The 13,397-nt window shown below is 34.0% G+C and overlaps 1 protein-coding gene across 1 annotated transcript; it reads left to right on the top strand.

Annotated features, from left to right (window-relative positions):
* Positions 1-8,028: 8,028 nt before the first annotated feature.
* Positions 8,029-8,433, top strand: LOC137652705 (uncharacterized). The gene has a single exon (XM_068386107.1). The coding sequence runs from the start codon at positions 8,029-8,031 to the stop codon at positions 8,431-8,433; it is 405 nt and encodes a 134-aa protein (XP_068242208.1).
* Positions 8,434-13,397: the final 4,964 nt, after the last annotated feature.

The raw sequence follows: 13,397 nt of genomic DNA, 5'->3' as shown, positions 1-13,397 counted from the left end.
TCTTGTACTTTTAAAATATTCATGGATTCTCTGAGTGATGCACCAGGAGAAGTTTAATTTTACAATCTCAGCTGGCATTAGTACAATACAGCAGGGTTAGATGGCCTTTCATGGGATTGTGACCGGAATTTGCCTTCTCTTCTGCAGTAATGAAGGTCCTCCTGGGCATCTCCTTCCAGAACCAACCTGTCATGTCACAGTTGAACACTAGCTATGACACTATGACATGTAAGACTAAGAATTCATGAACCTTTCAAATAATGAAACTAATGCCTCTGCTGCCTTGACATCAAAGCTTGCAGGCTTACAATGTCACACAACACTATGGATAACTGTTCTTTTCTTGAAGTCTTCAAACCAGCTATGGCTCACTTTAAATTGTCCTTTATTCTAGGTATGCTGATGTACTTGACTCCATTTTCAAAAGTAATCTTCTCCATTATCTTTTTCACAAATATTGGTCTCTGTTACCATATCTCCTGCTTACTGCTTCTCATTGATTCAGATGAGAAGCAAGGTCTCCACGTTATCAAGAACACGTGGCTGTTATTTCGTAAATGTAAGTAACACTTTCGCAGCATCAGTTGCCATGATTCTTCTTTCTTTTTTAGAACTGTACATATTGTCGATGTACTATGATTGTACATTTTTGCCAGAGCTACCAAATGTGTATATTGTATACTTTTCCCCCGCTAAGGTAATCATCTCCTCCTTAACCACCTTTCTTGATCCTCTTATGGGGCAACTGTACAAAATATTTTACTATACTGTTATGACATGGACAACAGTGATCACAATTTTATTAAGAAAACGCAGTCACAACTTTACAAAAGAATACTGCCGAAGATGCTTGTAAGATAAACGTTAGGTGATGCTGGTTCGAGTACTGCGGAGAAAGTAAAAAAGTTAGGATCTGAACAGGGAAGGGGGATACAAGCCAAGGCAAAATAAAATGGCATAAAAACACGAATATTGTGTGAATGGCATACACTCATGGGTACTGCATGACTGTTTTCTGCCCATTGTGCGCTAATCACATTAGTACTTGTACACAAAAATGCACATATGGAGGGAAATTTTGAAACGTAGACCAATGCAATGCTTGTATGCTGATTTGCTCATATTCTGAGTTAAACTGAGATATCAGTTACTGTGTGTATGTATGTATATATATATATATATATATATATATATATATATATATATATATATATGTATATATATATATATATATATATATATATACATATATATATATATATATATATATATATATATATATATATATATATACACACACATAGATACGTGGGTGTGTTTGTGTGTATATACTCTATTTGTATCGACCTCATTCCTAAAATGATAGGATACTGCAAATTAAGGGGAATGGATAAAATCTTAACAATACTCTTTCCAGAAACATAACTGGTATATCTCTTATTTAGTTACACAAAACAATGGTACATTGGGAGTCTGTCAAGAAATTTGAAGTTTATATATATAGGAAATTTTAGATTTGGTATTTAACAATAGTTAGAATATTGTTCTTCTACCTTGTTTTCATCAGCTTTTCTCTCATCTTAACTTAGACAACTTCTTATCCATAAAATACCTTATTATCCATCATAACCTGGATATTAATTTCTGGCAATTTCATTCAATATTTTTTCATATTTCTGGCTATCCTTTACATTCAGATCTTCCCAAACTATACCATCAATCATGTCATACAAGGTATGTATCTCTAAGGCAGTGGTCGGGGAACAGGGGTAAATTACCCCAAATGGGGTAAAATTAGAAATTTTGGGGGTAATGAACGTGCTACGGATGTGGATGTGCTAAGTGATGGAAACTGATATGAAAGTTGGAGAAAAGAATGCATCGAGGATCCCACGATCTTTAAAACCATAGAAACAGAGAAATATCTGTATTGAAACTTTTTCATCAGTATTGAAACTGTTTTTAACCCTCAGTGAGATTGCCTTTGCGTTGTTGTCTTGGTGGTGGCATTTGCTCCTTGACTTACCAGTCTTTATTTAGCCCCTCGTCATCTACCTGGTGGATTTTTGACCTGGGGTGTTACGGGAGGAACAACCACGATCATAGGTAAGGGAGGCCTGGATAAAGGGAAGAAGAAAAGGAGTGAAAGGTGGTGGTTGTGGTGGTGGCAGCTTGGATTGTGTTGGAGTGACGTTATGGAGTGGCTGGCTGGATGATTATGCTTGATTTTAACTAGCAGTTCACGTTGGTGGAGGAAGTCTGTTGACTGACAGTGATTATAGTTAACGTTTAGTGTGGTGAATAAGTTAATGTTGCATCGTATGTGTAATTGCTGATTTGTTTTCATTTTCAGATGGCATCAGCAAGGAAAAGGACATATCAGGCAGAGTTCCTTAATTATGGCTTCACAGAAATAGAGGACAAAGGACAAATGAAGCCTCAATGTGTAGTTTGTATGAAGTACTGACTGCCGAGTCTTTCAAAAAGAATCAACTGAAGAAACACTTGGACAAGGTTCATTCACATCTGTCTTCCAAACCAAGGGAATACCTTGAGAATCTGGAAAAAAAAAGTCAAAAGGCAGAGACTGGAAAGTAACAAGAGTGCAATGTTTGACCAACGTTCAGCTGCAATAGCTAGTTTTGCAGTGGCATGGTTGGTTGATCGAAACAAGAAACCACATAATATTGGTGAAGACTTAATCAAGCCTACGGCTGTAAAAATGGCAGAAATAATGTGTGGGCAGAAAGTAGCTAAACAACTGAATACAGTACCTTTGTCTGCTAGAGTTATTAAAGAAAGAATTTCCATCTTAGCATAAAATGTGAGGGAACAAGTGATTTCTTAAGTAAAAAAAAGTAAAGAGTTTGCCATTCAACTTGATGAGACTACAGATGTAAGTAGCAATTCACAATTGATGGTATACATGCGATATAGGGGCTCTGATGAAATTGAAGAAGACATGTTGTTGTGTTCTCCTCTTGAGTTAAGAACTCGTGGTATTAATGTGTTCAATAAGGTTGATGCATGCTCCGAAAAACCAAGTGTTGATCTGGTGGGAAAATTGCATTGCAGTATCAGTTGATGGAGCTCCTGCCATGCTTGGTCACATCAATGGTTTTGTGGCTTTGGCCAAACAACAGAATCCAGATATTCTAGTCATCCATTGTATGATACATCGCCAGGCATTAGTTATGAAGAATTTGGAACCAGAAGTGGAAGCTGTGTTAAATGATGTGGTTAAGATTGTCAATGTGGTAAAAGGGCATGCACTAAACACGAGGATGTGTGGTAATTTATGTGAGGATGGAGAGGCTGAATATTCAACCCTTCTTTTCCATACGGAAGTGAGGTGGCTTTCACATGGAAATGTCCTGAATAGAATGTGGGCTTTTAAAACAGAACTCGAAATGTTTCTGACTGATAAAAAATACACACTTGCAGAAAAGTTCAGAAAAACAACCTGGCTAGCTCTTCTTGCATACTTAGCTGACATTTTTGGACATGTAAACGAACTGAACAAGGAATTACAAGGATAGAAAGTCAATCTCCTGTTAGCAAGGGAAAAAATTTCTGCATTGACTGCAGCCTTTCCAAAACTGGGAGAGTTTTTGGAAGACTGTCAAGACTGTAGTCTTAGTGACATAAAGGAGTCAGTCACAAGGCACCTGACCAAACTTAGAAATAGGTTCTGTGACTATTTTCCAGAACTTGATTCACATACTGTCAGCTGGGTTGTAAATCACTTCAAAAGTGAGCTAACTGATTTGCCTGAACAGCCTGAAGGACTGGCAGGAGAGCTTATTGAACTTTGTTCCAGCAATGAAACAAAAATGAAATTTGGGAGCAAGGATGATCTCAAGTTTTTGGATGTCAAAAACTGCAAAGGCTTATAAAACTGCACATATGGAAGCAACTAAAATGTTACTACCTTTCGCAACAACCTACCTTTCCGAACAAGGTTTTTCTACCCTTGTAAATCTAAAAACAAAATACAGAAACCGGTTGAATCCTGAAGACAGCATCCTAGTAGCAGTAACTTCAAAAATCCCTGATTTCGAGTTTGTTGTATCCAAGATGAAACAGTATAATTTTTTCCAAAGCCTGAGGTAGCTGATATAAAAATACTAAAGATTTCAATCTGTCGTTAAAATATTAAAGTTTTCAATATTTTCTTGATTATTTTTCGTTGTGTGCCATTCTTATGCCAGAAAGAATAACATTATTTTTCTTTGTGTGCCATTCTTATCCCAGAAAGAATAACATTATTTTCTTTGTGTGCCATTCTTATGCCAGAAAGGATAAACTTTTTTCCCCATAATAGTGGATTCAATAAAATTTCAATTTGAATTTGAAATACATGATGGTCAGTAGTTTTGCTTGTGTGCCATGTAATGCTAAAAAGAGTGTTTTATTTCTGTTTATAAATGTGATTCCTACTTTTTTTCTTGTGTGCTATTTCCATGCCAAAAAGACAGACTTTTATTTCCTATGATAGATGAAATTAACAATTAAACATTTTTCCAATATACATTTTTATTTATTTATTATCTATGAATTCTATAAGTAAATTGGTTTGTCCACCAGAGTACTTCCAAGTGTGGGGGTGAATTCATTTTACTACAAATTCTATTGGGGTAACACCCAAAAAAGTTACCCGACCCCTGCTCTAAGGTATCCGGTCATTTCGCCCACATGCCATTTCGCCACACTATGGAGTCATTTCGCCCACACTGTTAAGTCATTTCGCCCACACTGTGGCGGGGTTGGCAACCTGATTTTGCAGATAGTAGTAAGGTATACCGAAGGCGGGATAGTACGATATTAGTTCATATCTAGTACACACCACTGATCTCTACTATACTACTGGATGGCTCATGGTGTAATTCATGAGGGAATATTGTTCAAATGAGGCCTCTTTACTAGTAGGTATATACTTCAGTTGAGACGTCATCACAAACTACCTCGTCTTCCCCATGCTCCTCCCCTACCTCATGTCCTTGTATTAACCATAGAAGAAAACAATTCCTGGCAAGATGGTAGACTGCACAGTCGGGTTTATTCAGTGTCTCGTCCCTGTAAGGACAAGGCAAGAAGGTCTGCTGTGCGACATGTGTGGGAGGTGGAAACACAGGAAATGCAATACTGGCGTATCTCGTGCTGATTACTGGGCAGCTGTGAAATCCGGTATTTCCATTGATTCGAAGTGTAATACTTGCACCTTCACTGACGAACCAACATCCCATTCTGTGGACGACCCAGCCACCCCTGCCATGGAACACGCACCTTACATCCCTGCAGTTGAACAACAGTCTTCAGCTGATGACCCACCTGACTTGGCAATGGAACTAGAAGATTCACTTGACGACCCAGCCATACAAGATATTGAACTGCAGCCAGAAAGTGAAGTTACATTCCAGCTCTTTGAAAAGGGCACACAGCGTGGTAGAGATAAGCTCGTTGACAGTCATGGGTACACTCACAACAAAAAAATGCAACGATCGAATGTAACTTACTGGCAGTGTACTAATTGCCCTAAAAGTAACCCATGCAAGGCACTAGTAACGCAGAGAAATGGAAAATATGTAAAGAACAACGTGTTGCACAACCATTAGAGTAACATTACAGGTAAAGAAACTGGCAGCTCAAGATTTGTTTAAACCAGCGACTGCTATAGTGGATGATGTGTTGCTACACGAGATAGGAAATGCACCATGCCCTAGTCTGCCTAGGCCAGAGCATTTGGTAAGAACTGCAAACCGATGAAGACAAATTATAAGACCGACAGAGCCCAAAAACCTACATTTTGAGCTAGATGTAAATCACATTCCTGACGACTTTCTTATAGGTGACGTATCAGTTCGTGAACGCCACCATTTGATCTTCGCAACAACAGAACAAATATATCATCTAACGAGGGCAAAGTCATGGTACATTGATAGCACATTTAAGCTATGCAGGTACCCTTTTACACAGCTGATGACAGTCAACGCTTTTGTGAGGACAGACGACCATGCAAAACAAGTCCCCTTACTATTTGTCATTATGTCTGGGAGAAAAGAGAGAGACTACAGAAAAGTTTTCCATAAAGTTTTAACTAGCCTACCAAATGAGCCTTCTGTTCAACACATAACAATCGGCTATGAGAAAGCAATGTGGAAAGACTTGCCTGAGATTTTTCCTAATGCTAAGATCAAGGGATGCGTTTACCATTGGACGCAAGCTGTATGGATAGGGTGACCATACGTCCCCCTTTAAGGGGGACAGTCCCCCATTTTGACTCCTTGTTCCCCTAAAAATCACTCCCTAAGGGGGACGCCTGAATGTCTCCCTTCCAGCCATATGTCCCACATTTGTCCCCCAATTGCCACTGCATAAGTATTTAGTTACATGAAGTGATAACTTTTTTATTTTTCTTTACCAAATTTCTAAGGTTCACTTTGGTGCCTTATACAGTGTAGCAGCATAACTTAAGCTCCGTTTTCGTTATACAAACGAAAGAAGAAGGGAACTAAGTTGCAGCTTTTTGACGATCCATTTTCAGAGATTTGGCTTTATTTCATGTACGGTCAGAGTACAATTTTCCATGAATACACATGGAAAATAGTCCCAAAAAGTTTCTATGATGGAAGTTTCTTGCATCTTGAAAGACTTGAAAATGAAACTAACAGAACGAAGAAGATAACTGTTCATCCCAATTGTAATCACTAAGATGCTCCGAAATTTTTTGAGGAGCAGGAATAATGTTGAAAATTTTAAAACTACAGTAGAATCCTTTTATGAAACATCAGTGGAATAATTAGATCAGTGGACTGAGCCATTTGATGAACTGAAAATTTTTTATTGGGTCCTTCTTCAGAGTAATTCAATATGTTGGTCTCAGGTTCAGGAAGCAGTGAACTTTATTCAAGGGATAAGACCTGATTTAGAAATAGATGATAATTAACTTTTTGACGAAATTACATGTGTGAAAAATATCTTGACTGATGAAAAGATGCAACAGTGGAAAGTAAATGATGTCGAGGTGGATAGAAAATGGGTAGATATTTTCTGCTACTTTGATAATGAATCATTCCTTTCAGAAACATAACAAAAGTTATTGAATTTTGTCTTAGTCTACCTGGTTCCAATACTCCTACAGAGAGTGTTCTTCCTGATGAACAACTTCTGGACACCAGTTACAAGTATCTACTCTGAAGTCTGCACTAATAGTGAAATGTAACTTCGACTTAAATTTCAGTGAATTTAATGAATATCTTGAAACCCACCCATCACTCCTAAAGAAACTCAAATCAAGGCAAAAATACACCAAAGAATGATATAAGATTTTGTTTCCTCTTTTTGTGTAATGTGTACATATTTCCCTAAGAATTGAAGAATAATTTTCTGTTTAAAATGTAAGCAATAATTTTTGAATAAAAATACTGTAATTGATAGCACTCCTAAATTATCATAGTTTGTTATTGAATATACTTAGTTAAGATAAAATAAATCTAATAATGTACTATAGAATTCTGTATTTTTCTCCTCTCTTTGTGTGACTATCTTTACAATTTTACCTAATAGAATAAATAACAATTTTTATTTAAAATTTCAGTAGTAATGTCTGAAATAAAACACAGTAAATAAAAGACCTTTTATCAGAGGCTGTTTTTGAAAATATCTATATATTAGACTTCAGCATTTATGCCATGATGACTCAATAGGAGTACAAATGCACATAAGCTATATACTTCTGTCCCCCTTTGGCTGTTCAAATAAATGGTCACCCTATGTATGGAGAAAGGTTAGTCAAAGAAAGGTTAGTCAATTTAGCTAATTGCTTAAAGATTTTTTTTATATATACCTGTCGAAAAGTAGTTTTAAAACTAATTGTATCACCATAATATGACCAGATATTTTCTTTCTTTTGTACAGTACAATGTCTATTTTTTTTTTTTTTTTACTTACTGTACGTAGATTCAAGAGGTTGGTCTCCGGCATGCCTACACACATGATGATGGGATGTATAAATTCTTACGGAAAGTGATGGCCCTTCCATTTCTGCCTGAGGCAGATATAGGTCCCGTGTTTGAACGGCTCTCACGTCAAGCTACCACAGTCCAGTTGCAGACTATAATGCAGTACATGTCAAGAACATGGATCCACAACTACTTATGGCCAACTTCTAGCTGGAGTATTTTTTATCAGTCTATCCGCACCAATAATGATATTGAAGGCTGGCACAACCGTCTAAACAAACGTGCTGCAGATAGATGTAACCTACAGTTCTACCTCGTCATAAGCCTCCTCCACAAAGAGGCTAAATTGACGTCGATCTACATGAGGCTAGTATCCGAAAAAAACTACGAAGGATCCAAAGGAAAAAATATAGACACTTACAGGGGCGAATATTTACTCTTTGGGAGGAACACCCTTCGAACCACCCGGTAATGAACAAAGAAGTAGTGGATGAATTTTATATATATATATATATATATATATATATATATATATATATATATATATGTGTGTGTGTGTGTGTATATATATATATGTATATATATATATATGTATATATATATATATATATATATATATATATATATATATATATATATATATATATATATATATATTTATATGAAGTAACGTGAAACACAAACACATACGTATACATATCTAAATATATATATATATATATATATATGTATATATATATATATATATATATATATATATATATATATATAACCCAAAAGATGTAACAGAGCGTGTACGTAAACACACACAGATAGCCTATACTGTACATACTTGAGCATAAGATTTCACATGATATCCCTTGAAAATTCCCATTAGCTCGGCCATAACAGTAAATGCAGTAACTAGATACAGCGGGTCAAGTGGACTCCTAGCGGAAAATCTCGAAACTATTCCGTGGAGATACGCGTCAGGTTCTTATGATGGAGTGCTAATTACTAACATGGCTAAGGAATTCTCATAAATTAGGTGTCATATGTGTGTGTGAGAGAGAGAGAGAGAGAGAGAGAGAGAGAGAGAGAGAGAGATAAGGGTCTGGAAAAATTAGAGGATATATCCTCTCCCTCTTTGAACCTATATGATTTCTTTTCGAGGGGACTCTTTGGTCGACGAATGCGCTTGAGTGTGTAAGGGATAGCGGGGCCCTTTCAATTCCAGTGAAAAGGCTTTCTTGCCAGCAAAGTGTATATTCTGGCTGGTCTCTCTTCTAAAGCTTATTTGGTTATTGCCGTTCTCTTATTTTGTGGTCTTGTCCTGTTTGCGCACAACCACGTATATATATATATATATATATATATATATATATATATATATATATATATGGGCTACATATTTCCTTATGCATACATACGAACGTGGTTAATGTTGGGTACTTTAATTTCTTAACCTAATTAATTCAATAACAGAAATGATCGTGTGTTGGCTGGTTTATCGTTTTTGCTTTAGATATACTGTATGTATATATATATATATATATATATATATATATATATATATATATATGTGTGTGTGTGTGTGTATGTATGTATGTATGTATGTATGTATATATATATATATATATATATATATATATATATATATATATTATATATATATATATATATATATATATATATATGTGTGTGTGTGTGTGTGTGTAAATATATATACATACATGCATATATATATATATATATATATATATATATACATACATGCATATATATATATATATATATATATATATATATATATATATATGAGAAAGTGGATATAAACGTATTTACCGATAAAATGTAAAGATTGCTAATACATTTCAAGTTCACTGATGATGTTTTTAGAGATAATGGTCACTTAATACACATGAGCTTGTGGTAGTTTTTTTTATCTTAAACTTAAAATCAGCTTTTGTTTTCAATCTATTAAAACGTCCTATATTTTCATGCTCAAGTTTCCAGACGTTTTCAAATATAATTTTTACCAATATTCTCTTCAAATACAAATATAATCACTGTAAAGCCTTGACATATATAAAAAATAATCCAATTACCCAGTATCAACTAAGAAGTACCAGCTTCAATAGATAAAAGATTTCCCTCATAAAATAAATGTTAAATAATGAATATGCCTAAACGGATTTTCTTCAAGAAGAAAAACAAAAGTGCGCCTTCTAGTCATACTTCTCAAATTTATGGTAAGAAAAATGTTAATATATGCAATGCTAAAGGGGAGATATGTCTAGGCCACAATGTCAGGCCTTACGAATTTATTTTTACTATGATTTACGGCACTATAAGTCAGGCCAGGCGGTGGGGTGGTAAAATGGGCCAGGTAAGGAATCTACTTACTAGGTTAGGTAAGGTTAGGTTAGGTTAGAAGGCATAGAATGCATCTCTGTATACAGTGGTACCTCTACATACGAATTAAATCCGTTCCACAACCGACTTCGGGTGTAGAAAATGTTCGGTTGTAGAAACGAATTTTCCCATAAGAATACATTGAAATAAGATTAATCAGTGGTTGAGCCCAAAAACCTATGATAACTCCTTAATAAATTACTACACATAATTACACATGACAATAATGCACACTAAATTAGATAATAGACATGTAAAAAAGAATAATTATAAAGAAATAATAAATAAGAAACGGGTTTTTAGCGTCACTTTACCTTAGAAAGTCCAGCGCAGGTGTCGGTCTTGCTATGCAGAGAGGAGACGGACGGGCGGCGAGGAGGTAGAGAGGGTGACTACGATAAACGTACACTACCGTAACTTATTCTTACTTACACTAAGTGAACTTTAACATAACTTAGCTTATTTATTTTTTTTATTTTTATATTTTATATTTTTTTTTACATTTTTTTTTTCTTTTTGATGATTAATTTTAATCACTTTCACTCTACACTTAAAATAGATTGAATTTTTTTCTCTTCAATCTTTGCCGTTTTCTTTGTTTCACTTTCTTTCGCTTCTCTCTTTGCCGTTTTCTTTGAACCACTTCCTTCCTCTTCATCACGAGTTTGCTTCGTAGTTTTTTTAAAGAAGCTATCGATAGAAAGTTGCTTGGTACAGCTTTTCAGAATGTTTCGAAAATAAGTTAGGGAAACATCATCGAACTGCGCAACTACACGACAAACCTGCAATTTTTTTGGATGGTATTTGTCGATGAAGTCGACCACGTCTTGATATTTTCCTAACACCTCTTTTATTTGCGCCGAACCTAACACATGTTCTACCTCCTCGATCCCTTCCTTGTCATCACTCATGTGCTCAGACATAGCATGGAGTTCCTTGAGCTCCTCTGTAGTAAGTTCGTCGTGATGTTCTTTTGCAAGTTCACTCACGCGGACGCCACGCTCATGCTTTTCAATAATTCCTTGCTTTACTTCTAAAGAAAGCATTTCCTTATTCCTTTTCTCACCACTACTACTACCACTACCACTTGCGAAACTAAGCCTTTTAGGATCCACGATTTACGTAAAATACCGTAAAAGGATGAACGTAAAAAATCACGATTAAAACACAGTTAATAGCAGAACGCACAGGGCACAACCACACGAAGCCGACGAGAACAGAGGAATGTCCCAAGCCACGCTAATTGAGGGTCCCTCCGAGGTAGAAATGCTGCCTTCTGTCGGCGGAAATAAAAAATACATCCGGCGCTATGAGTACCATCTACGCGTACAGGTATTGTTTACTTCGGGTGTAGAGTAGGAACGTGTTCGAATTGTACTTCGCGTGTTGAAAAATTCGGATACAACCGGTACAACGAAAATTGCTTACTTCGTGTGTCGAAATAAAATTCGGGTGTAGAGTCGAAAAATTGCTCGAATTTTACTTCGGGTGTTGGAAAATTCGGATGTAGATATGTTCGTGTGTAGAAGTTCCACTGTATTTCTTTTATCACGTTAGGTGAGGTTAAATAATCATTCAGGTAATTATCACCTAGCAACATTGCAACTGGAAGCACATTGCAAATTCACTTTTCCAACCGATCCTGTGTGATTTATGCATATATGCCATTTCTGACACTTCTTGTTTCCCTTGGACAAAAATGTATTCGGCTTCGGTGAGAAATGTATTATACTAATATATACACACACACATATATATATATACATACATACATACATACATATATATATATATATATATATATATATATATATATATATATATATATATATACATACATATATATATATATATATATATATATATATATATATATATATATATATATACATATATATATATATACATATATATATATATATATATATACATATACATATATATATATATATATATATATATATATATATATACATACATATATATATATATATATATATACATACATATATATATATATATATATATATATATATATACATATATATATATATATATATATATATATATATATATACAGTATATATACATATACATATAAATATATAAAATATATATATATATATATATATATATATATATATATATATACACATATATATATATATATATATATATATATATATATATATATATATATATATACATATATATATATATATATATATATATATATATATATACACACATATATATATATATATATATATATATATATATATATATATACTGTATGTGTATATATATACATATGTATATATATACATATATATATATATATATATATATATATATATATATATATATATATATATATATATGTATATATATGTGTATATATATATACATACATATATATATTCATATATATATACATTATATACATATATATATATATATATATATATATATATATATATATATATATATATATAGATAGAGGCTACTGTATATTGAACACGGAGGTGTCATAAGCAACACCCTTTTATACATTTCGATAAAATTCTTTGCCTTTCGTTATCTTTGAAATCACGTTATTCATGTAACCATAAAAACCAAAATGTATCCAATCTTATGTAAGAAAGCGGAGCCCTAAAATCAAAGGAATACAAATTACTGCGCAACAGCCAAGAAACATTTTATGGGTTGGTGGTGGCAGCTTTATTTCAAGTATAACATTAAGTTCTGAGCTGCGTTTTTACTCAAAACAATAATTTCATCAATTTGTTCTATTCAGTTTATTACGTCATTAATTATAAATACTTCAAAAGTGCAAACTACAGTATTGACACCAAGTGTACGATAAGCTACCTATGTATGAAAAATAAAAATATGGGACCTGTATTCTCATAAATGCATATATGGGGCTTAAAATGTAAATAAATATGCCATACCAATAGTTTTGATTAAAAAATAAATAATCCCAATTCAAATGTTAATGCGAAATATATTTTCATGGATAAGCAAATCAATTTCATCACG

The sequence above is a fragment of the Palaemon carinicauda genome, chromosome 14 (genome assembly GCF_036898095.1).
Source record: "Palaemon carinicauda isolate YSFRI2023 chromosome 14, ASM3689809v2, whole genome shotgun sequence".
Lineage (NCBI taxonomy): Eukaryota > Metazoa > Arthropoda > Malacostraca > Decapoda > Palaemonidae > Palaemon > Palaemon carinicauda.
Note: the sequence above shows the minus strand (reverse complement) of the source record. Positions and strands in the feature narration are given on the sequence as shown.

Excerpts from the sequence above, each read along its gene's own strand:
- LOC137652705 (XM_068386107.1), top strand. The coding sequence starts at position 8,029 with ATGGCCCTTCCATTTCTGCCTGAGGCAGATATAGGTCCCGTGTTTGAA.